This window comes from Sturnus vulgaris, chromosome 5 (assembly GCF_052056855.1).
Source record: "Sturnus vulgaris isolate bStuVul1 chromosome 5, bStuVul1.hap1, whole genome shotgun sequence".
Taxonomy (NCBI): Eukaryota; Metazoa; Chordata; class Aves; order Passeriformes; family Sturnidae; genus Sturnus; species Sturnus vulgaris.
In genome coordinates this window covers 59273632-59296601 of record NC_142247.1, presented here as the reverse complement: position 1 = coordinate 59296601, position 22970 = coordinate 59273632, and the positions used below count along the sequence as shown (strand labels likewise).

The 22970-nt window shown below is 39.4% G+C and overlaps 1 protein-coding gene across 3 annotated transcripts in view; it reads right to left on the bottom strand.

Moving 5' to 3' along the window:
* Positions 1-3083, bottom strand: part of CERK (ceramide kinase) — a 41557-nt gene extending 38474 nt beyond the window's left edge. For 2 of the 3 annotated variants that reach the window (XM_014868951.2, XM_014868952.2), the window contains exon 1: positions 2847-3083. In XM_014868951.2, coding sequence (XP_014724437.1) covers positions 2847-2985 — 139 coding nt within the window. In that variant the 5' untranslated portion in view covers positions 2986-3083. Of the gene's footprint in view, positions 1-1501; positions 1527-2846 lie in introns of those variants that run through there. The other variant, XM_088165783.1, reaches the window with a different exon arrangement.
* Between the last annotated feature and the right edge of the window lie 19887 nt (positions 3084-22970).

Here is a 22970-nt window from a genome sequence, read left to right as displayed (position 1 = left end):
TACTCTACAATAGTTTTTTCCTGGACAACAGGACAAAGTTTGTGTTGTTTCCCATCTGTTCCTGATTTTGGATGCAGCAGAGAAAGGTAAACATTTAAACACTTCTACAGTACACCTAGCTACAGCTCTAGTTCTGTTCATGTCAAAGTCTGAAAACCTTGAAAAAACATATTCCAAACAATTTTTATTTATATATCTAAATTTAAGACAGTAATAAATGCTCTGAAAATAACTAGCCCTGAGTTTTTACAGTTTAAAGACAATTGCTTCACTGTAATAGCTACCTACTAAACAAGAAATATTGCACTTTTATACTGCATAATTTAGTCTGCATTTAGACACAATGTAGTCATGTAGTCAGAGGCTACATGGTATAAAGATACTCATCTTGGTCAAGCAACTCTTCTGAAATTATATGCTTCTAACTAACTATCTTCCATATTATTAAGTCTATTTATATATTGTCATGTATGCTGCTCTTATTTCCAAAATAATTGTAGAGAACGCAATGAATCATCACAGGCCTTAAAAAGAGCTTGGAGACAACAGGGCGGCAATAATACAAAACTGTGTATAATATAAAACTGATGATATTAAAGCTTTGAGGGTGTTAAGGGAAGGTACATTATCTCTTGTATTGATCCTACATAAATTATACCTGTGCCTCCAGAACACTTAGGCATTTCTTTTTCTTCTCTTTTCCCTTGTGATTTCATGTCATGTTTTCCAAAACCTTGCAAATAGCTGTGCTACAAGACAGTGCCTGCACTCAGTAACCTCTCAAGGCATCTCCGGCTGGGTACTTCAGAAACTGCCTCATACACTCTAATTTACTGGGTCCCACTCTCCTTCCACCATTCCCAGAATTCTGACATTTGGAACATTTTTTAGGGCAGGTTCACACACTGTTTGGTCTACCAGGAACAAGTCAAGAAAACTTACAGCTTAAAAAGTAGTAACAATTCACAACTGGAAGCAGCTGTAAACATTAGAGTGCTCATGAGAGAGCTAGTGTGAATCTGTGTGCTTGGTCTAAAGGCACTCATCAGACAGGAGAATGGCAGTCCCCCTGAACTTGCTCTAGCCTACAAATCAGTCTCCCAGTGACACTGCAAAGGCATTTTTAGAAGGATTTTACACAATTCAACCAAATTATCTCCAAAGTAGGAGCTACTTTACCTAGTGGGAGCAATTATCTCAAAAGGCCTTGAAACTATTTTAAATTTAAGATCCAGGTACCTTTATCTAGACTAATTTTATTTCATTTTGAAAAGTATACAACCTATTTTTCACAACAATGTATTAATCTTGGCAGAATTAAAGAATCAGTTTGTCCTTAAAATCTTAAGTTCCTTTAACTGAGAAAAGTTCAGGAATTTTTGATTACTTTTTTCACCAGTATTGTTGATAAACACTAGATTATGTCAAACTACTTGCACGATAGCAAGAGAAGGATAACAAACTCTATTTTTACATTACAAATACGAAAGGTTGCACTTACAACCAAATCTCAGGTATGTAAACTGTAACACCAAATTCTTACAATTCTTGAGTTATCGTCCTCCTTTTTCTCTCACCTTCTTGAGAAAAGCCTCAGGCCAATAAGATATTATGAAAAAATCTGAAAAATACTTAACAAAGGTACATGGTAAGAATGGAAGAATTATTTGAGGACTTGCCTGGGATTGAAATCATCTATACTCAAACCTTTCTCAGAGAAAACTTCTAGTCAGCCTTTCTATTATTAGTTTCTGACTGTCTCAGATCCTACAACCTCTAAAATGAGGATGACAGCAGTTTCCAGCTCTACAGCAGCTGCTGTAAAAAAAAGGACATTACACATTTTCAAATGTTCATGTGGCATGTCAATACATTAACAATGGAAGTAATTACTATATAAAACCCCCAAGGTCAAAGACCCTGAAAAAACACCTCTTAAAAGTACAGTAGAAAGTTTGATATGCAAATATTCTCAGAAATTAATCTGCGTTTTTCAGGTATTTTCATCACTAATTTCTCAGACTGGCAGTTTTGTACATCCACACTATGTTAGCTGCACAAAAGGGGAACTATAGAAATCTTTGTTACTACATTGCAAACTAATAGCCTTTATTAAATATTTCCTAACCAGTAAATCTCAAAAGTTAAACTTTCTTTGTAAAATTTCCACTAAGCTAAGAGTTTTTTTAAAAGCTAAAAAAAACCCCCCAAACTCAAAAAAAGTAGTCATTGCCCGCTCAGTATGAAAGTGGTTTTAACCGCAAGTCTTGCTGTAACTACAAAAAACAAAACTGCTTTTAAGGTTTTTTAAGTCTCTTATGTATTGCTACGATGAGTTTAAATACATTACAAACTACACGCGGCGCCAAGAAACAATGGGGTTGAGCTGAACAAATCTGTGTTTAGCTCGGCCAGCTGCGGGGACAGGCGTCCCCCCGTGCCCTCAGCCGGGACAGATGCTCGGCCGCGCCGCGCTCGCTCGCAGGGGCTGTGGCTCGGCCGCAGCCTCTCTCGGCTTTGTTTCGGAAGCCACAGCGCGATCAGCGCTCAGCACCGCCGGCTGCTGCCGCGGACCGTCCCGCCTGCACCTCTGCGCTCCGCCCGCCGGACTCTGAACCCTGGAGGCGAGGCACGGGCGCCCGAGGGCAGGAGACGCTCTCGCCGACGGAGCTCTCCAGATGTTCAAGGAGCCCCGGGCCCCAGGCCGCCCCCCGGGCCGCCGCCGCCGCCGGGGACGCAGCGGACGCCCTTCCCCCGCCGCCGAGGGCAGGCGCCTGTCGGGCGGCCCCGGCCCGCCTCAGGCCGCGGCAGGTGCGCCCCGGCCCCCGCTCGCCCCACTCACTCACCGCCGGCGCGGCGCGGCGGGCGGGGGTCACGCCAGGCCAGCCGCCCCCGCTCCTCGTCTAAGGTGACCTCCCAGGAGCGCCGCCCCAACCCCAGCGAGGACACGAGCCGGGACCGGCGGCCGCCGGGGAGCCGCTCCATGGCCGCCGAGAGCCCGGCCCGCCGCAGCCGCTACCGCATGGCCCGGCGGAGCGGGCGGGCGCCGCGGGGCGAGCCCTGCAGCTGCTAACGGCGCCCCCGGCCCGCCGCTACCCCGGCCCGGGCGGGGCGGGCTTGGCGTCAGCGCTACGCCAGCGCCGCGGGGCGGGGCCGCGGCTCCTGGATCGGCCCCGGCCCCCGGATCGGCCCCGCGGCCCCCGGATCGGCCCCGGGCCGCTGCAGCGGGGCACGCTTTGTCTTCTCGCCCCGCCGGAGAGAGCGTGCCTGCGACCCGCGGCAGAGGCTCGCCCGCTCCGAGCACCCAGCTCCGGGCAGAGACACCAGCGCTGACACCGTAACGGGCTTGGATTGCTTTCGTGGGGTTTTTTGCGGGACAACGTAGCACCTATGTCAGTGACGATGGACTCTTCCCTCTTTCCCTTTAGACAGTGAAAATGCAATGAATACATACAAATGTCTGATGATACAAACCTCTCTATCTAACTTCACCTCCCTTTACATAAAAGCGTTTTGGGCCTTAAATATAGGGAGAGTAATTCACTATAATTGAGCTCTTAATTCTTTGCTGCATTCTCTCCTTGGTGTTGCTGAAGTTTATAACCATCAGCATGCTACCAAAATACAGGCCAGTTAGAGCAGCAGTACCCACCTCCAACCTCCCTCCAAATCTGAGTACTTCCTACAGAGTTTAGTAGAAAATGTCTCTAGTCTGTTCTTACCTGTGTCCAGCCCAGGGGCAGCACTCCGCCTGGCTTTGCTCAGGCTCAAAAAGCTTCTGCACTTCAGCTCTGCTCAGAACCTTGTAATATACTCACATTTTAGGAGGGAGAATGACTACACATTTGCAAGGGGGAATAGAGTAAGGTGGAATAACTTTAAATTGAAAGAGGGAAGGTTTAGATTAGATATTAGGAATAAATTCTTTACTGTTAGGGTGGTGAGACGCTAGAACAGGCTGCCCAGAGAAGCTGGGAGTGGATGCCCCATTCCTGGAAGTGTTCAGGGCCAGGTTGGATGAGGCTTTGAATAACCCCATCTAGTGGAAGGTGTCCCTGGCCATGGCAGGGGAGTTGGAAATAGGTGATCTTAAAGGTCCCATCCAACCTATTCCATTCTATGATTCTATGATTTCATCTTCTGATAACAAATGATCTAGGCAGGCACTGTCATCCAAGTTATGTGTTGAAGATGGTCTTCCTGTACAAAAAATACTAGTTGTCATCTGTCACGGTCATTGCAGTAGTCTTTCCTCTGGTCTTGAAAGACATGATATTACCTTTATTGGTGAACAAACCTAGGTGTGCTACACTTCCACAATTTCAAGGAATACTGTGTCTCTGTCAGTTGTTTTGTTCTTTACATTTTTAAATCTGTTCCTCCACAAACACCTGTAGAGCTCTTTATACTAAGACTTGAAGTTTGTTGCAAAAATCTGTTGTGAACAATAGTCTGCCAAGTGCAGTTCTGAGCAGTCATTAATATCTCACTGGTTCCTTGTATTTTGCCATCTACATCATCTCTTATCCATCTTGCACTTGGATGGTGTAGTGGGGTTGACCCTGTTTGGATGCCAGACATCCACAAAAGCCTATTGCTCCCCTCTGTAGCTGGAAAGAGAGAGAAAATGTAACAAAGTGTTCATGACTGAGATGAGGACAGAGAGAGATGACTCGCCAAATACTCTCACAGGCAAAACACATTCAAATCAGAGATATTAAGTGAATTTATTACTAAGAAAATAAGAGCAGGATAATGAGAAATAAACTAAGACCTTAAAAACACCTTCCTCCACCCCTCCCTCCTTCCCAGTTCTACCTCCTTCCCCTGCAAAGGCAGAGAAATGGGGCATGGGGGTTACCATCAGTTCACCACACATTGCTTCTGCCACTGCAGGAGAGGAGCCTTTCCCCTGCTCCGACATGGGCTCCCTCCCACAGGAGGCTTTTGCTGTTGAACCCTTCAGACATGCTCCAAGATTGAATGGATCACTAATGCAAAGCTGTTATCTCAAAAATATTACACAGGGGTACTTATTTATCATTTCTCCAGTGGGCAAAGTAGATTTAATCTTTTATAACCTACAGTCACCAGAATCAATATTCTTACCCTGTAAAAATTTCATTCCTTCTACCATTCCTGTCTATGATGGTTTCCTTTTATTCTTATTAATTTGAAAACTCCTTTTTGCTTACTTAAGGCTAAAGTCTTGAACTGTAAAATACAGAAGCGATAAAATATTCTCTGGTCTGTTAGAAGCCTACTAATGTGTGCTAGCACCACTAGCAGGAATGGCATCCACATTTCTTACTTGTTTAGATAAGAAGAAGCCACTTCTTTCTTCCTCACACACTGTTTTAGTGTTTTGTTCACAGAATCACAGAATGGATAAGATTGGAAGGGATCAAAGTGGGTCACCTGGTTCAACCTTCCTGCTCAGTCAGGGCCCTCCTAGAGCACATTGCACAGAACTGCACCAAGATGGTTCTTGAAAATCTCTGGTGAGGGAAGCTCCACAACTTTTCTGGGCAACCTGGTCCGCTTGACAGTGAAGAAGTTCTTCCTCATATTCAGGTGGAACTTCCTCTGCATCAGTTTCCACCTCTTGCCTCATGTCCTATTGCTTGGCACCACCAAGCAGAGCCTGGCTCCTTCTTCTTGACACCCATCCTTTAGGTACTTATACACATCGATGAGGTCTGCTCTTATTCTTGTCTTCTCAAGACTGAAAAGGCCCATCTTCCTCAGCCTTTCCTCAGAAGAGAGATTCTCCAGTCCCTTGTTGCCCTCCACTGGACCTGCTCCAGGAACAATATGTCTCTTGTGTTAAGGAGCCCATGATTTGGGGATACTCCATGCTGCTACAGGAATGTCTTGCAGGAATTCTTACCAGTGCTTTGTTGGGTATGCTCTGGTACTCTCTGGTAGAATATCAACATGTGCATCTGTCTCTAGAAAGTAAAGGTCAAATTTGAGCCAACACATTTTTATTTTCAATCAGTTTTAGTACTTTATGTTTTTCTTCCCTGATTGTAACAGAGAAATAATTTCTAAAGGATGACTGATTTAGTAGACTAAAGCACACACATCAATTATTGTTTTACTACTTATTACCTAAGACTTTAATTACCACTGAGGGGACATTACTGTGGATGCAGTGATGCCAGTAAATTGCAGGATTTATTGCCTTGGTGGTAAAGGCGTCCCATCACTGGACTACATCCTGAGAAAGGACATGGTTGTAAAAACACCTCACTTTATTCACAGGTCCAGAGAGGCCACAGGAAAGGTTGCAATTGTAGTTAACTTGGGAACAGTAATACATTATGTAACAAGTACAACTCACAGTGTCAAATGGAAAGAACGCAGGAAGGTAACACAACTTACAAAGTTTATTGCTATGATCCATTTACTCCCTATCTAGAAAGCAACACAGTGTTTAAAGCCAAATTTCTCTCCTCAGTGTCTTGAGTTTAGAATAGGTCATTCATCTCAAATGACACCAAGTTAAGTGGTGCAGCTGTTACTCCTGAGGGAAGGGGTGTCATCCAGAGGGATCTTGACAGCCTTGAAGAGTGGGCCCTTGCAAACCTCAGTAAGTTCAACAAGGGAAGGTGCAAGGTACCACACCTGGGTCAGGGTAATCAGCAGTTGTATGGAATGGGGATGAAGGCATTTGGAGCAGCCCTGCAGAGAAGGATTAGGGGGTGCTGGTGGATGAAAAATGCAACATGATCTGGCAGTGCGTTCTTGTAGCCCAGAATGCCAACTGTATCCTGGGCTAAATCAAAAGAAGTGTGGACAGCCCACCTCACCCTGGGAGACATTTCTTCCCCTTTATTCCGCTCTTGTGATGCCCCATCTGGAGTGGTGAGGCACTGGAACAGGTTGCTCAGAGAAGTTGTTGATGCCTCATCCCTAGAAGTGTTTGAGGCCAGGTTGGATGGGGCTTTGAGCAGCCTGGTGTAGTGGAAGGTGTCCCTGCCCATAGCAGGAAATCGTTCTATGACTCGGAGATCTCTATAAAAAGTACTTAACTCTAGCAACTCTGTTATACTGAACAGGATCATTACATTATAATGTAGGCAGTCAATTAAGGAACTCTTCTAAGCAGGTACATGTATTTAATCAACAGCAGCAGAGACATATTCTTCAGCATGACCTGCATCACCAGAATATTGATTTAACTCATTACAAACTCCAGATATCACTCTTCCAAATCTATTGCAGGTGTATTTCTTCATTAGGATCCTGCAACTAATTTATTTTCCGTAGTAAAAATCAAGCATGCCCTTGTAGTATTTTGGCAGAGGTAAAAAGTTCTGTGTATCCAATCTTACCTGACAGAGGGAATCTAAAATGAAATCTGGATAATTCTCACATAAGTATTCTGAAGAACAAAGAAGAATCATATTCCACCACAACTAGCCACTCTACTCAGTTATACGTTGGAATTCTAGAGAGAATCACAGATTTGTAGCAGGAGTTCTGAAAAGTACAGCTAGTCACAGCCAGGTAAGGGAGCCCTTCAGCTGCTGTGCCCAGTGCTTCCAGGGAGATAGCTGCAGGCTCAAGGACTCCATATCCCAAGGAAGATCTGAAATTATGCTCAGTCTCACCGAGGGAAGAGAAGGAAGTTCAAGATCAGTGAAGGTGTTCCTAATATTGTTCCTTGAATATGTATGTGAGAGTCAGCTGTGGTCTTGTCCAAATGACAACTAGTTCAGAAGTGAAATTTTAATCTCATTGCTCAAGAATTTAAAACTGAACCAAAATCAATAAAGGGTTTTCACTTTTTCATATATTTATTTCTTTTTTAGTGCCCACAAGTAACGATGAAGTATTTATTTTCTTCCAAAGAAAAATACCCCAAGAAAGTTTTTAGAAGGTTGCTTGAGAGTCTTAAAAATTTTTCTCTCAATTCATGTCAGGCAAATTGAAGTACTTACACATGTATCCGATTCTATTCTCAAATACACAAGTCACACTAGAACAGTGTAAATACACTAAGAGGTCAAATTTGGCAATTGAAATACTTTTGGAAAATGAAAACTAGCTGACAAAGATAATAAAACAAAGGAAAATAATTATTTTTAAATACCAAAATACTGACTAAGATTCTAATTCCTTTTCTACTTATGAGCAAACAAAGACTAAAGCATGAATAAAATATTCTTTTTGCTGATGGAAAGAATGACATCACCTTCTCAAGAAAAATACCTGAGCTATTTTAAAACTCTTCTATACTTTTATCATAAAAGTTTAAATTGCATTTATTGTTGGAAATGACCTGGAAAAAAAAAAAAGATAAAGAAAAGAACAATTTTAAAAGCTTTTAAAAAAGGATGATTGCAGCCCTTTATTCACTTGAGCCAAAAGGTAATTGAGAAAGTTGTTGATATACAGCAGGATGTGGGAAGAGATCCAGAAGGTACTTTGTTTTCTTGCAAAGGTAAATGTTACATGCTGTTCCTGAATCACGGAAATTTACAGAATCCTTCCTTTCTTCCAAAGCTCCAACCTCCTATTCTCTGCATAAACTGCCTATCATTGTGGAAAATAGTATATATTATTTGTTTCAAACTGTTGTAGCTGTGGCTCCCACCTATACACAGAAATATTGATTGTGTTTCTTTGTTTAGTTCCTTATTACTATTTTAATTATTAGTTCTCAAGTCCCAGAGGAGATGTAAGACCCCTCAACTAACTGCATCCTTTTAAAAGACAAATCTAAATGTCCCTGTCTGCCAGAATGATGATGCTCTTTGGCAGTATCAGACCAACTTTCCAGTACCTAAAGGAGCCCTACAAGAAAGCTGGGGAGGGACTTTTTACAGTGGCATAGAGTGATATGACAATGGAGAGTGTTTTTAAACTGAAAAATGGTAGGTTTAGATTGGATACTGGGAAGAAATTCTCTACTGTGAGTGTGGTGAGGCACTGGCACAGGTTGCCCAGAGAAGCTATGGATGTCCCCTCCTTGGAAGCCTTCCATGCCAGGTTGGATGAGGCTCTGAGAAACCTGGTCTAGTGAAAAGAGTCCCTGCCCAAGGCAGGGGGGCTGGAACGAGATATTTGAGGTCCCTTCTAACCTGAATCACTCTATGATTCTGTCAGTCTAAGAAGAAAGTGCTGGTGACATCAGAAAGTTTCCCTCTTCTGTCCACCCCTAAACTGTATAATAAGAGTCTGTGTTTGTCTACAAGATATGCCTTGGTGATACTTCCAGTCCCTCAAAACAGGGCTGATGCAGATGCCTGGAGCATGCCCAGGTGCTTTTTTACAGAACCGTTTTTTTTACAGAACTGTAGGGACCAGTTCTTGAGAAGAGCTCTAAGAAGCTGTAACTCTGGGCAGGCAGATAATTTTTTATAGTTCTGATACCAAGGTACTATCAAACTATGTATCATGTTCAATAGCAACCTCCCTCATATGTAGTAACTTTTATACATTATGAGTATGAGAACAGTAGGATTTTTTTTATGGTTTATAACTGCCTAAAGGGTTTTTTACACTATTACAGGAAATGTGTGTGCCACCAGCATGACACTATTGACAAATTTCAAGTGTGGGCCCCAATCTATGCAATAAAAGAGCTTCAAGATGAAAGTATTGCTAACATAAAAATTCCTACCATCACCAAAGCAACAATTTTTCTCCCAACTCATTTTTAGACCTCTAAGTGCAGCCATTTTAACTGGATCTTTTATTCCCAGGGTGCTTCTCTAAATGCTTTGCTTCAGTAAGCAGGGCTCTAATCCATATCAGGGCCCTTCTCACTTGCACCAGGCAGCATGGCCTTCATAAACTAAAAGATAAAGGAAATTTGTTCTTCCACTTAAGATGGAGAGACTTATTTTTATGCCACTTTTAGAAGAACATGCTGTAAAACTACTAATCAACACTACAAGTGAAATAATAGGAAAGTGCAAGGGAGAAAAAAAAAATCACATGGACTGTGGAGGCAGTAGAAACAGCCCCTTTTCAAAGAGGATATAAACCAAACCAGTTTCTGTTCCTCTGAAGCAGAAAAGAAAAAAATGGAGAGTATATTTGTAAGACCTAAAATAACCAACTAGTGAAACATTTTTAAAATAAAACAATCTCACAATGAAAAATATTATTTACTTCCTTCAGTTCTGGATAGCCTCATTAACAACACAGGAACTAAATAGAAATACAGATAATCAGATTATCAACACTGTTAAATAAGCACACCCCCATTATTTGTCGTGACACTTCAGACCAAATATTACCTAAGATATACTTAGTTGGACTAATTGGTCTAGCAGATAAAACCAGATAAAGCACGTAGTACTTAATGGAAGCATCTCTGCACCACCCAGGATCTTACTATAATAATCTATAAATACTATATAAATACCCATGATCATCTTACTATAATAAACTAAAAAAAAATTAAAAAAAATGTGAACAGCAATGTCATCCATGACAGCCAAATCAATTCTTAATTTCAAGTATCAGTGGAAATATCTGCAGCCTTCCAATGTTAATAAATCAAAGAAACATAAACAACACATACATCAGAATATTTATGTGAAGACTCTACATTCCTATAAAAGTTCTTGATTCTGTATAGCTGCCAGGATTAAAAATCGACCTGATGTAGACTGAACCAGATGAAACATAAACCTAATTCATAATATTATGTTAAATAATTTTCTTTTTTTTATCTTATCACCAAGGAAATGACACTGATGTGTCATTTCTGAGCAAAGCTGTAATCATTCCTGTGAACACTGGTAGACTGAGCTCAATCAGGATCTAGTGAAATGCCTAATGACCACTTACCAAAAAATCCTCCTACTTCCTAATTGACATTTGGAAGGTTCTTCAACACTTTCATCAATTTTTCTCCTTTTGAATTTATCACCTATCAAATATGCTATGAAACACAAACATTCACATCAGTGTTCTTGGAAAACATTTTGACTGATATTCACAGGCTCATGTGCTTTCCTTTACATCTACATGACCAGGAATAATTGGTTAAAGACGGATCTTGAATTCCATCTTCTTACAGGAGCAAGGGAGGTTCTAAGACACAGCCACTATTTACAAGACAGCAGATTTACTGTTTGAGGAAGAAGGATGCTCAGAAGGGTAGACATTTGCCTAAACTGGACAGATTAAATTCTGTCTTTCTTGTGAATACTGTAATTTTAAAATTGAATAGCACAGGATTAACTTTGCTGAAAGTAAATTTTGAAAAATTAATTATTTATAATCAAGATTTATATTTTCATATTTTTATTTAAAATATTCCATCATTTTGATTTCACCAGAAAAAAGCAAACCTACACAATACCTTTAGCAGAACAAAGTTATTCAGAAAATATAGGAATGTATGGAATAAGAAATAATATTTCTTTTCTCCATCTTATTAGTTTTGGGACACAATTTAATCAGTCATGTTATTGATTCATTATATAATTGGAAAGTTCACAGATGCACAAATTTATTTCTTCATAACTACCTTTGTAAAGACAAAGAACCTGTTTGTAGATTCTTTCAGAGTTGCATTTCCAGTTTTAAGGTAAATGAAGGAAGGGTTTTTTTTTCTTTGAATAAGAGTGAATTTTCTCCTAGGCACAAGTTTAATTAATTCATGTGATTTAATTAACAACATTGCTTTCTGTGTTTAGACCAATATTATAAAAATACAATATAAACCTAAAGTAAATGTTTAGAAATGTAGGTGAAATTCTCTTTTTCAGACCAAGGTTCTGAATGGTAAGATGAAAGATGGATTGAAGCTGTTTGTCTGAATAGAGTAATTTTCATTCTGATTGTTTTTCAGATCACTGCTGTAGTAGAGATGATGACAGCTGGTATGAAGTTGTCTGAATCAGTGATACTAGAATGCAAATACATGCCAATACTTTGCATAAAATCCACAAAGCAGAGTTATTTTTGCATATGCCTTTGACATCTCAGCATGCATGTTGACTTGAATTGACATACTCTCTTTTTGATTTTCTGGTATTATATTTAAATGGAAAGCTAAGAACAGAATATAAAATCAGGCACAATAAAAAAGAGGGCAATGCTGAAGAAAGAGGTTCAGCTCATAACTGAAGTTAAATATTTTGTTCTAGTAAATAAATATATTTAAGGAACTTTGCTGCACCCAACTTCATCTTTGTTCAAAGGGATGACAGTCATATCGGGGATAGTTATGAGTATACTGAAAAGAAAATTCAAAGACTGAACAATAACATAATAAACATTTATAAGCTATTTGTCTTACCAGGTGGCAATGGCTGACTAATTTGGAGCACGCCATTTTATTGGAAACATATTTAGAGCTGACTAGTCTACATGTCATTTGAAATACAATTTATACAAATTGTAGCTTTTGATGAAAGTTATATGCTTTTAAAAGATTGCACAAGGTTTTAGTCAATCAGCTAATTTAGTCAGAACTATGAATCAGACTTCAGTTCAATGCTTTGGGAACTCAATCACCTCAAAACTATCTCCAGACAGTGTAATGTGAACGGTTTTGCAAAAATCATAACTCTGAAATACACAATTCTAAATCATTATGGATGAGAAATGTCAATTAGGAGTAATCAATGTTTCAAAAAAGAACCTGAGTGCAAAGGAACAATTCAAATCAATTGCTTTTATAGTTGTAGCTATGAGTGGGAAAAAGGATTATATTCTTAATGGCAGATTCTTTGTCTTGATTAGAAAAGAAAATGCAATAATGAGACTTGAACTAATAAAACATTTGTACTAGATTTAGCTGTGAAAACTTCCTCCTCTGTCACTGTAGGATGGGCATGAGCCCATAAAGGGACAGAATAGCAACTATAATAGAAACCGGGGAAGTAGTGTTGAGTTTAAATAAATATTCAGTCTAATTAAACTTGAACAAGATTTCGTTCCTTTTTTTTTTTTTTTTTTCTTTTTTCTTTTTTTAGGAAATTATGAGGCTGTGACTAGAATTCTTAGGACAGAAGCTATAATGCTATCAAGCATCTTTCACAGCCAGCAATCACTGGCTACTGAGAAAGAATGTGTGATTTACTGCCTGTACCATATGGTTAATAATCTTAACATCACAAATCGTTCTGGTCTTGCATGGAAGCATTATGAACACTGTGGGATAGAACATGAAGTGGGGAGAGAGAAATGGAGAAGTGTGCTACAGATTGCCTCAGTAAAAACCAGAAATGCAACTCTAGACTTAACAGAAGCTGACAGTACCCAACAACAAACAGGACAAGCAGAAGGAGATAAACCCTCACATCTTCCCTTTTCTAACCAGCACAAACCCCTGTACTCACAATGCAGTGTTTCAGAAGACAGACAATGAATGTTTCATGTGGCTGATTAGAGAAACATGCATAGCAGTGTCGACAGCAACACAGCATGAGGTTGGGTTAAAACAGACAAACTGCTCCTACTTATTTGAATCAATGACAATGTGGCTCTCTAAAAACTATCAGATGAAAAGCAACATGAATAATGACAAAACTGAAGAAAGATGTTAATTCCTTTCACTCTCTGAAGACACTGCAAAACATGCGAGTTTGGGTGCAGGTGTGCATGTACAGCCAGATGAGAAAACATTTACCTGAACCTCCAAATTCACTGGGTAATAATGATGTTAACACCTCACCCACTATTTAACAACTCAGAGTGATGAAAGTACAATGCAGCTAGACTTCTTTATCTTTAAAACTTAATTTGCTAGTCCTAAAATTCCTAGAAGTTTCTCCTTTCTGTGTTCAACTCTCTGGTAATCTACTTAGCTGCTCAGAGAGAGTGATATATGAGAATAAATCATGCTTTTGTCACAGAAAATGAGATACAGCCTAACGAGTGTTAGTGTTGTCTCCTAAATTACTTTCGAAGGTATGAATTATGTAAAGGCAGAAACATATGTGGATAAAGCAGACTTAAAATGCAAGTCCTTACCCTCAGTCCCTATCCCTCTTCCACTTCCTGGACAGACACCAAAACTCTGAATTTGGCCCCAAGCCATGGAAGCCATTGGATTTGTAATCTCCTCTGACATTACTCACAGCTTCAGGATTTTTTCCGATTTTTTTAGTTTAATTTTGCACATACTTGGGTGCTGAACACAACTGTGATCCAGCTGCCTAAAGAAAAGTGTCCAATGCTAATTGAGAGGCCTCTGGATAGCCAAGATACCTGTCTGGAAAAGGCAAATTATGATACAGGGCCTCAGAAAAGACCTACGTGCTCTGTAGCAGTAGCCAATGGCTGGGGAGTACCCTACAGCTACTCTACATCTAGAACAGCACTTAATGCCTAGGTTTGAGCAGTAGAATATCATGCCTCATTACTGATGACATTTCTTGTCAGGGACACCTCAAGTGTTATATCACCTAGATCCCAGGATTAGTGTCATAGCCAAGGGAACTTCTGATTAAACTCATTTTGTCCTCTATTAGGAGTGCAGTCAGATCAAAGTGTGTCATTCTAAGATTTCTTACATCTATTATAAGAGGGTTGGGAGACACCCCCTTGTTTAGATGTGATTGATTTCCCAGTTAAGACATCTCCAGTATGCCCAATGCTCAAGAAAAGACGATGGGCACAAACTGGACCACCTTTGTTTGGCATTTTCCACAAACAAATCAGGAATGTTCTTGAAAAGCATTGTAGCATCTGATTTGGTGTTCTTCCAAACAGAATCTGTTTCATGGGTACCACAGCTGTCCTCAGAACTTATGTAACAGACTGTAAGTGAAGTTTACCAAGGTATTTCCTTCAAAACTTTATTATTGCTCTGAACCATATTGCTAAGCTAGATCTGGTTACAGTGCTCATTCAAAACTTAGATTTAGCCCAGGGCCACAAGACTACACCACTTATACGGTTTTATCAGCTTCATTTTTGGTGTTGTAATTTCCATGGTTTAGAAAACATTATCTTTTTTCAAAAATGCACCTCTGCTGCCTTTATTGGCCTTTGTATGTCACCCAAGGCTCCAAATCATCATGAGCAGCACCTGGCAAAAAATGGGTTAGGACAACTCAGAGTGAATGGCCACTACCTGATCTTCCATAGTTTCATGTGTTTCAAGTTCCAGCTACAGTTCAAGTATTCAAAAAGCCAAACAGGTTTCAAGGAAAGTGATGGCAGAGGTATAATAACCTCAAGCTTATGAGGTTATTAGCAATGATATCTCAGTAACTTCAAGACGCAGCAGCTAATGTAAAAACATTTTGGTGACCACCAGACTAAAAGAGCCTTGCTTTCAACAGGTTTGTAAGGGTGAATTTATTATCAGGCTCAAACAAATCTTGTATTCACCTATCTGGAACTGAATCTAAAGAGACATACTCTACAAAATCCGTGTTTGGCTTAGTAGCTCACCTCATTATTTCCACTTCCTCAATCTACCAAAAATACAACACATAGCGCTTATTTGCCACTGCTACAAGTGATCTATCACACCTTAAATAAATAGTATAGAATGTCTGTTTCCTTTCATATCTATTTTTTGTTGAAAGATGTAATGGTCAGCTAGTGAAATGGCAACTCTGTGAAATCACATCCATGTTCATCATTATCATGGTTTCAAAGATGCTGTTGCTATAAAGGGGCAACTTCTTGTAGCTACTTCTAACTCCATGTAGAAGACTCCTGTTTTTGGTTTAGGAGTCCAGAGGCACTAGCTGGCAGAGTATGTTCAGTCAAATCTGCTTCTAGAGTATCTTTGAAGTATTATCATACCATTCATCCTTCTTTTCACATATTCCAGCTGACTGTATGGGATTAACTAAGTCACTTTCATATAGTCTACCCAAACCACACATACTACCCAGTGCTGCTGGGACTTTTTTATAAATGACTCACTAAAGACTGAATCAATCCAGCTAAACCCAAAAAGGTATCATATAATTTGCTTAAGAACAGGTACACAGAATCCTCCATTGATCAGAAATCCACAGATGGATGAATCTTCTACAGAAATCTCTGACTCATACTCGAGCATGGTAAGCACAGAAGGGCCGTGTCTCTAATTTGGTGAAGCAGTTACTTCATGCTGATGCAAAATCTAAGCCACATAAGCAGTCAAGTTTCAAATTTATTCCTATCAATTAATTTGGAAGGCATAATGCATTTTCCTCTTTAGTAAACAATCTTTTGTTTTCCTTGGAGACACCAATATTTGAAAATTGATAGAAGAAACAGAAAATCAGCCTATAAACTAATCATCTTGTTTAGAGCAAGCCACTGGTGAATGATCAAATCCTGCATGAGATTTTGTAGTATGGAATAGCTCAGGAGTAAATGTTCTTCATTATTTGAGGGTAGTGCATAGCACAAATGCACAAAATAACACAAGCAGTGTAGTCTCTAAGATGCAATCTCACTTACTACTATTCATTGTGGGGGAAATGGCTGGCTTGGAATTTGGTTGACTGTTACAATGCCCATGGGAAGCTCTCTCAGACAGTCATGTTCTTCTATTGTGCTTTAAAACCCAGTTCATTGCTGAGTGGGCAAAAACTTTCATCAAATCAGTGGTTATTCAACAAATTATAACATTTTTCTCTTTGATGCAAAATGAGGCAATTTTAAGAATAGTTTCAAGGCTTGTTGGAAACGATTTCAATTACAATCACTTTATTACAATGTTCTAGGACAATCAACAGTAATTGGTTTTAATATTTACCCTTCTTTTCTCGGGCTGTAGTACAGCTGAACTCCCATAGCTGAGCACCAGTCTGAATTGCAGCAGTGAAGCTGAGATAAGAAGCCATGGGGATGCTTTGGAACTCATAATTGCTTTGATCAAATGTAGGAAATGTTGGGCCTACTAACTTTGCAGTCCACAATCAACTTTTCTACCCTATACTGTCATTATAATGCTTTAACCCACATAATGTCCTGATTCCTGCTCAGCTTAAAACACACATTAGAAACATCAAACTGGTGAAAAACAAATTATGAGAAAGGAAATAAGGTTTTTCTCAGATTTTACCAACACTTTTTTTGTTAATATGTATGAATTATATATGAATCAATAAGTAGTAAATACTGTTTAAAGACATGTAATGCTGCCTAATACATAAAAAACACTCTAATTTTCAGTTACAGATTTGTTTTCAGCCTGCTTATGTAGGGCCCCTAGAATAAAAATAGGAACGTAAGGGATGTTTTTTCTTAAAGTTCTAATGTGAAGAAACAATCATTCACAGCTTTGATATTAAAAAACATAGCAAAGAAGACAGAAGCATTGCACATCACTCAGTTCAGATGACTTCTATATTGAAGTCTTGGGAAGAAATTAATCATTGCTGTAAGTAGGCAGAACACAGCTGGGAGTGGCTGAATTGTGCTTGCAACCAAGGCAAACTGAACAGCACTCTGTAGGGCAGCTCAGCTGGATTCCTGAGCAGTGAGAGGCTGCTAAACATCACAGCTTTTAAAACACCATACTAGTAAAAGCCCACCAAATGGCTGCAAGAAAGTGTTTGGTCTCAGACCCAGTGGGAATTTCCTCAGATTTCAAATAGTGGGGGCCATATGCCAAGATCCCTGCAGCACTTCCTAGCTGGAAAGTAAACAGCTGAATGTATTTGGCACAGTTTTTACTACTGCTGCTCAAGCAGCTTTTGTATGAGCTTGCACAGCTATCACAGCACTGGAATTAAAAAGAATTCTTCTCTAAGTCAATAACTTTTTGCCAAATCTCTGGGAAGTTTGTATAGGGAAAGTATGAATTGACTAAAAACCCACCTTAACAATAGATACAGAAACATTAAAGAATTTTTACTCATCTCAAGCAGAAATCACCCTCTAATCATTCTTTTATATAGAAGGACAACACTTCCAAGTGTGGTATAAAGCAGGATGTGCCCTTCAAAATTCAGGAAGGACTCTTTTTCTCCTTTCCTGTATTAACATATTTCCATCACAATCTCAATGTTGTCTATACTGCAGTTACTCTAACACTTTGATTCCTAACACCCTAATTATCAAAGTAGGTAGGTTCCAAAAATGCAGATTAGCCACTCCGTGGTCATGCTGGCATGAGAAAGGCCAAGTTCAAGCATCATGCCAGAACTCCTAGGTCTGCAGCTGACTGACAGCTGGACATGCTGCAAACGATGCCTGACTTTTTCTTCAAGACTGAGATTACCAAAACATTACAGCACTGAGTAGTATTGACACATCTACTCTAACAGCTGTTTTGCTGTCAGACTCCAGAGAGATCTCTTATCATAATCTCATAATGAGATATTAATAGCAACCTCAGAGAAAACTGCGTGCGCTTTCTCAGAGAGGAATTATCAGCAAATGTGAAACTCCATTTATAGTAGTGTACAGGATGGAAATGCTGGTGGCAAGGAAGGAGTTCCCCAGCTCCTCCTCTGCAAGTAGGAAGATGCTCCTGAGTTATGTCCTCTTTTAATAGGAAAGATAGAACATAAGAAGGATAGTGAGAGCTACTTATAGACTGATGCTACAAGTTCAGTTTGTTGCATAATAGAAACAAATGAAGTGGACTAATTCTAACAGAAGGGACCAAGTCATGAAGCCCAGTCCTGTCAAAAGCACACAAGGCTCTTCTTTCTTGTGTCTGTTTAAAAGTTCTCATTTTCTGCGAAAAATGTCTTTGTTCAAGGTTACTGTTCTTAGAATTCAGAATATCCATATCTGAACTTTTTAGAAAAATCAGTGTTTCTCAGAGCAGTGTGAAACCTTTCCGCCTAGGTTCAGTTTCTCCCAGGCATCGTGTATGTGTATATTGAGGCCTATCTGCCAGATAAAAATCAATAACAAAGCAGGTCAGATGAGCAGGTGGCAAAAGAAAAAAGGACTGCATGAAAGAATAAACATTCAGAGAAGCACAGATGCCTATTGCTGGCTGATTTCTTCAGGACTCCCAAACTTACAATAGATCTCTCAGATATTGATCCTTTTTCCTTGGTATCAAAGAGATGAACAATCCCACTGAAGTTTTCAGGAGCTGAGAGATGCTATGAAAGGCTTTTCACAAGAGCACTGATAAAGTTCCTTGCCTGTTTCTTCAGCTGAAAGATCATATGGCTTCACTGTTGAAAGAAACAAAACAGCAAACCAACACAGAGGAATTCTTTTAAGGTGAAATAAGCATTCAAGCTGACCTTGCCTTCCAGATGCAGTGAATCACATTGTTTCTGTATGAAAAGCAGGTTCTGCATTGGTGAGATTTGCAGAAAATAACCATCGTTTTTGTCAATAATTCTGAAGCTCTTACAAGCCTAATGTTATAATCAGCATTTTGATGGTGGATTGTAGTAGTTAAATTGAGCTAGAATAAAAAGGAATTCTTCAATATTTTCAGCATCTCAGAACTCAAGGAAGAACCTGGGAGCATTTTTGAGAAATTAGGCCTGAACAAATAGGATAGAAGTGCTAAGAATGCCTTCTGCCAAGGTAAATCTATCTGTTTACTCTGATAACACCAATGAACAATTTCTCTCTCTTAGACAAGTCAAACTCATTCAAAACTGTCCTAGGTACTGAGTCTCTATCAAGCTTAGTATAAACAGACAATTAATCTAAAAAGAGTAAGAAAAATTTATATATCATAGAAAGATTTTGAATTCTCTTTTTTTCCTCTCCCATATTAAGGTTATTGGAGTCATTATTTTCCTCATCAATATAAAAGGAAAAGGACCTTCACAAAATAATTCCATGGCTTTATGCATCTAAATCCTCATATTGGATTACTTGGGACTTGAGCCAATAGAAGAATTAAAGGAGTCAATGATGCTTTGATATCTAGCAAGGTTGTGTTTTCATCTCACATGACAGGCTGTTCATAAAGAGCCACAGGACTTCCATACAGCCCTTTAACTAAAGCCAACTGCATGAAAAGGATACAAGAAGACCACAAAAAGTTTTTCAATCCATTTTGCTCACCAGTTACATAATCCTTGGTTGTTGTATACTAGTGATATTATCCAAAGTGATACTAGTTTAGCATTCTGAACAACACTCATCTCTTCCAAATCTCATTTCTCAGCAGAGAGCCGAGCTTGTTCCAGCAGAGAGCCCTTCAGCTGTTTCTGTCCTGCCTTTCCCAATGCATTGGACCAGAGGCTTGTAGCTCTGGTTTGTCTCAGCTGCAGGTCCTGAGGCAGACACAAATGTCAGCACAGCACAGCAGCCAGGCCAGGGAGCCAGCTGAGGGGCAGGGAAAAGATCTGCACCACGGCACTCTCTGCAGGACTGCAGCGCTGCACCCTCTCCAGGACTGCAGCACTGCACCCTCTGCAGTGCTGCACACAGCACCTTCTCCAGGACTGCAGCACTGCACCCTCTCCAGGACTGCAGCACTGCAGCACTGCACCCTCCTGAAGTTAAGCCTCTGGGGGCTGCCAGCCCTTGCACCCCGCCCCGTGCAGCGCTGCCAGGGCTGTGTGGTTACACAGACCCAAGGGTTGGCTCGTCTGGTTTCAGCAACAGGAAAAAGGCTAAAAGCTTTTCCTCTCTTCCCCACTGAATTAATTCTTGGTTAGTGAAGTACTTCCTTCACAAAGAGAGTATACTATTTAAAGTATAGGTTGAAAAGGCTGGAGTCTAATGTGGGCAAAAGATGCATTTTTTCTTATTATCTGAGGTTGGCAGACATGTATTTACAGATGAATCAACTCATTTTCCTGGGCAGGGAGACAAATCAAATCCCTAGAGCTTCATGCCACAGGAAATGCTTTGGAATGTATTCCAAGCGGTCCTTTATAAAATAACAATGCAGTTTTGAGCCAGCAGCTACTCATCAAAGTATTGATCCTTTCCTGGCATAATAACATCTTGTTTTGATGATGACATAATGTTTCCAGTAGAGCCAAGGGCACCTCAGCCCCTCTACAGACATGCTTGAGCACACTGAAAAGAGCAATGAGATGCAGTGCTGATGAATAGCTCTTTGCCTTCAGGAAAGGAGAACTTGAATGCAAACAAGGATTTATTAACATTTATGTTTGCTTCCCATTTTGAGATGGGTGAAAACAAAAGCTTCAGCCTTATAAATACAACAGAAAATTTCCAAAGCTAAGTTAGATACTGAAAGGTTAGAGAACAGCAAAGGTTTTAGGAAAAACATCATGACCAAATTCAAAGACTGCTAAGGGCAGTTTTATCCTAGATCCATAATTTCTAAAAGCTAGATGAAAACTGACCGGTATTTCTCTTCCATAATAATTTTCTCATTAATTTTACTGGTTTTCAGCATACTGCCAACTATTAGCAATGAAATGAAGTGGACATTTTCTTCTATTGTGCAGTGTGAAAGAGAGAAAATTGGGATACTATAAAAAATGCATATATCTGCTGCTGTGGTGATTTATTCCTTTGCTGTTCCCATATATTCAACTTCAGCTGGGTGATTATTTAAAAACTATGAAGAAATTGCCTGTTACTGTTTCCAAAGGAAAATGTTCCAAGACAGACCCCCCTCCCATAAACCATGTTAGAGAAGGTGCCAACTCTCCTGACTTCTTAGTGATGAGAGACAGCAAATTTCCAGACACAAGTTTAGATTTTAGTTGGATTAAAACCTATGCAGAGCCACGTGGTCTCCTTTCTTCACTACACAAACACAGGAAAGCTCATTTTGAGACCTTAGAAACAGCAATTTAAATAAATTTGTTCCATTAAATTTCCTTTTGCTAGAAAAATGAAAAGTCCCATATTCTTGGTGATACTCTAACAAAACCACATTTTAATTTGATTTCTAAATAAGAGGAAGCATCTGTATCTAATATGCATTCATATATATACATATGCCATATCTGAAACAATATAATACTGTTGAGAGTTTAATTCAAAGAGAGTTGAATAATACGAAGAAATTAAAAACAGAATAGCTTTGAGAGCAATTCATAGGTTGTGCAGCCCAATAGATGGTTATGATCATCTCTTCTGATTTTCTGTACAAAGAACACAGATTTTTCACACAGAGAAACCTCAGTCAGGACTGATGAATTATAGCTAAAGCATAGCAAAGTTTTCAGCAATATAACTGAAACTAATAACACTTTCTCTAGCATTACTTTCCAATAACTAATTCATGTCATGGCTCTGCTACATTCTGGAGTCGTGATTGCCATTATCATTAATTGAAACTTTTAATTTTTGTCATGAGTGATTTAGAATTTTTAGAGCATTTGTAAAAATGTTGGCTAGTATTGACTGAGAACTGGCACAAATAGAAGAGCATCACAGACAAATTTATATAAGTCATAGACAACAAAGATAGTATGGGATCAGGCAGTAATAATAATTACAGTGTTATTAATATGAGAACAAGAATATGGTATGACATGAGCCTTTTTTTTTTTTAGGGTTTGTAATAGAATAGTCAAAGCTTTGTCTGGTAGAAATCTATTTGTTCTTCCCTTGACTACATTAATTAGTCCAGTGTAAGACACAATCTCTTTAAGTAAGTCTTTCCTCTCACAAAACAAAACCAAGAAGGAAAAAACACAGAAGTTTTCAAACTTCATTAGTATTTCAATATTGTTCCTGTTCTACAGGCCATAGCTGAGCTTCAGTGTTGGAGATATCTCTGAAAAATTACACATTTAACATATTTATTTGCTCTGGTTGCTTGTGAAATCTTATTTAATGACCATGCATAGTAGAATTATTACCACTATATTTCAAGATTTCAGTAGAAGATAATAAACCTTTGAACTCTTTCAATTTAAAATGGCTTTACCTTCTAAGAGCTTTCTGTGATTACCTTATCATTTTCTCTTCAAAACTCAGGGACTCTCTGGTGGTTTTACATCAGTATTTTCAGTTCATTTCTTGCACTAAGATTGCCAGTCCACAAACAACTGTCAAGACCATTCAAGCAAAATTGCAAATTTTCATTTCAAGGTTTAGAAGCTAAGCTGTTCTCTTTTATTACTTTACAACATGATGCTACATGCTGTGTTATACCAGAAAGTGATAAGAATAGA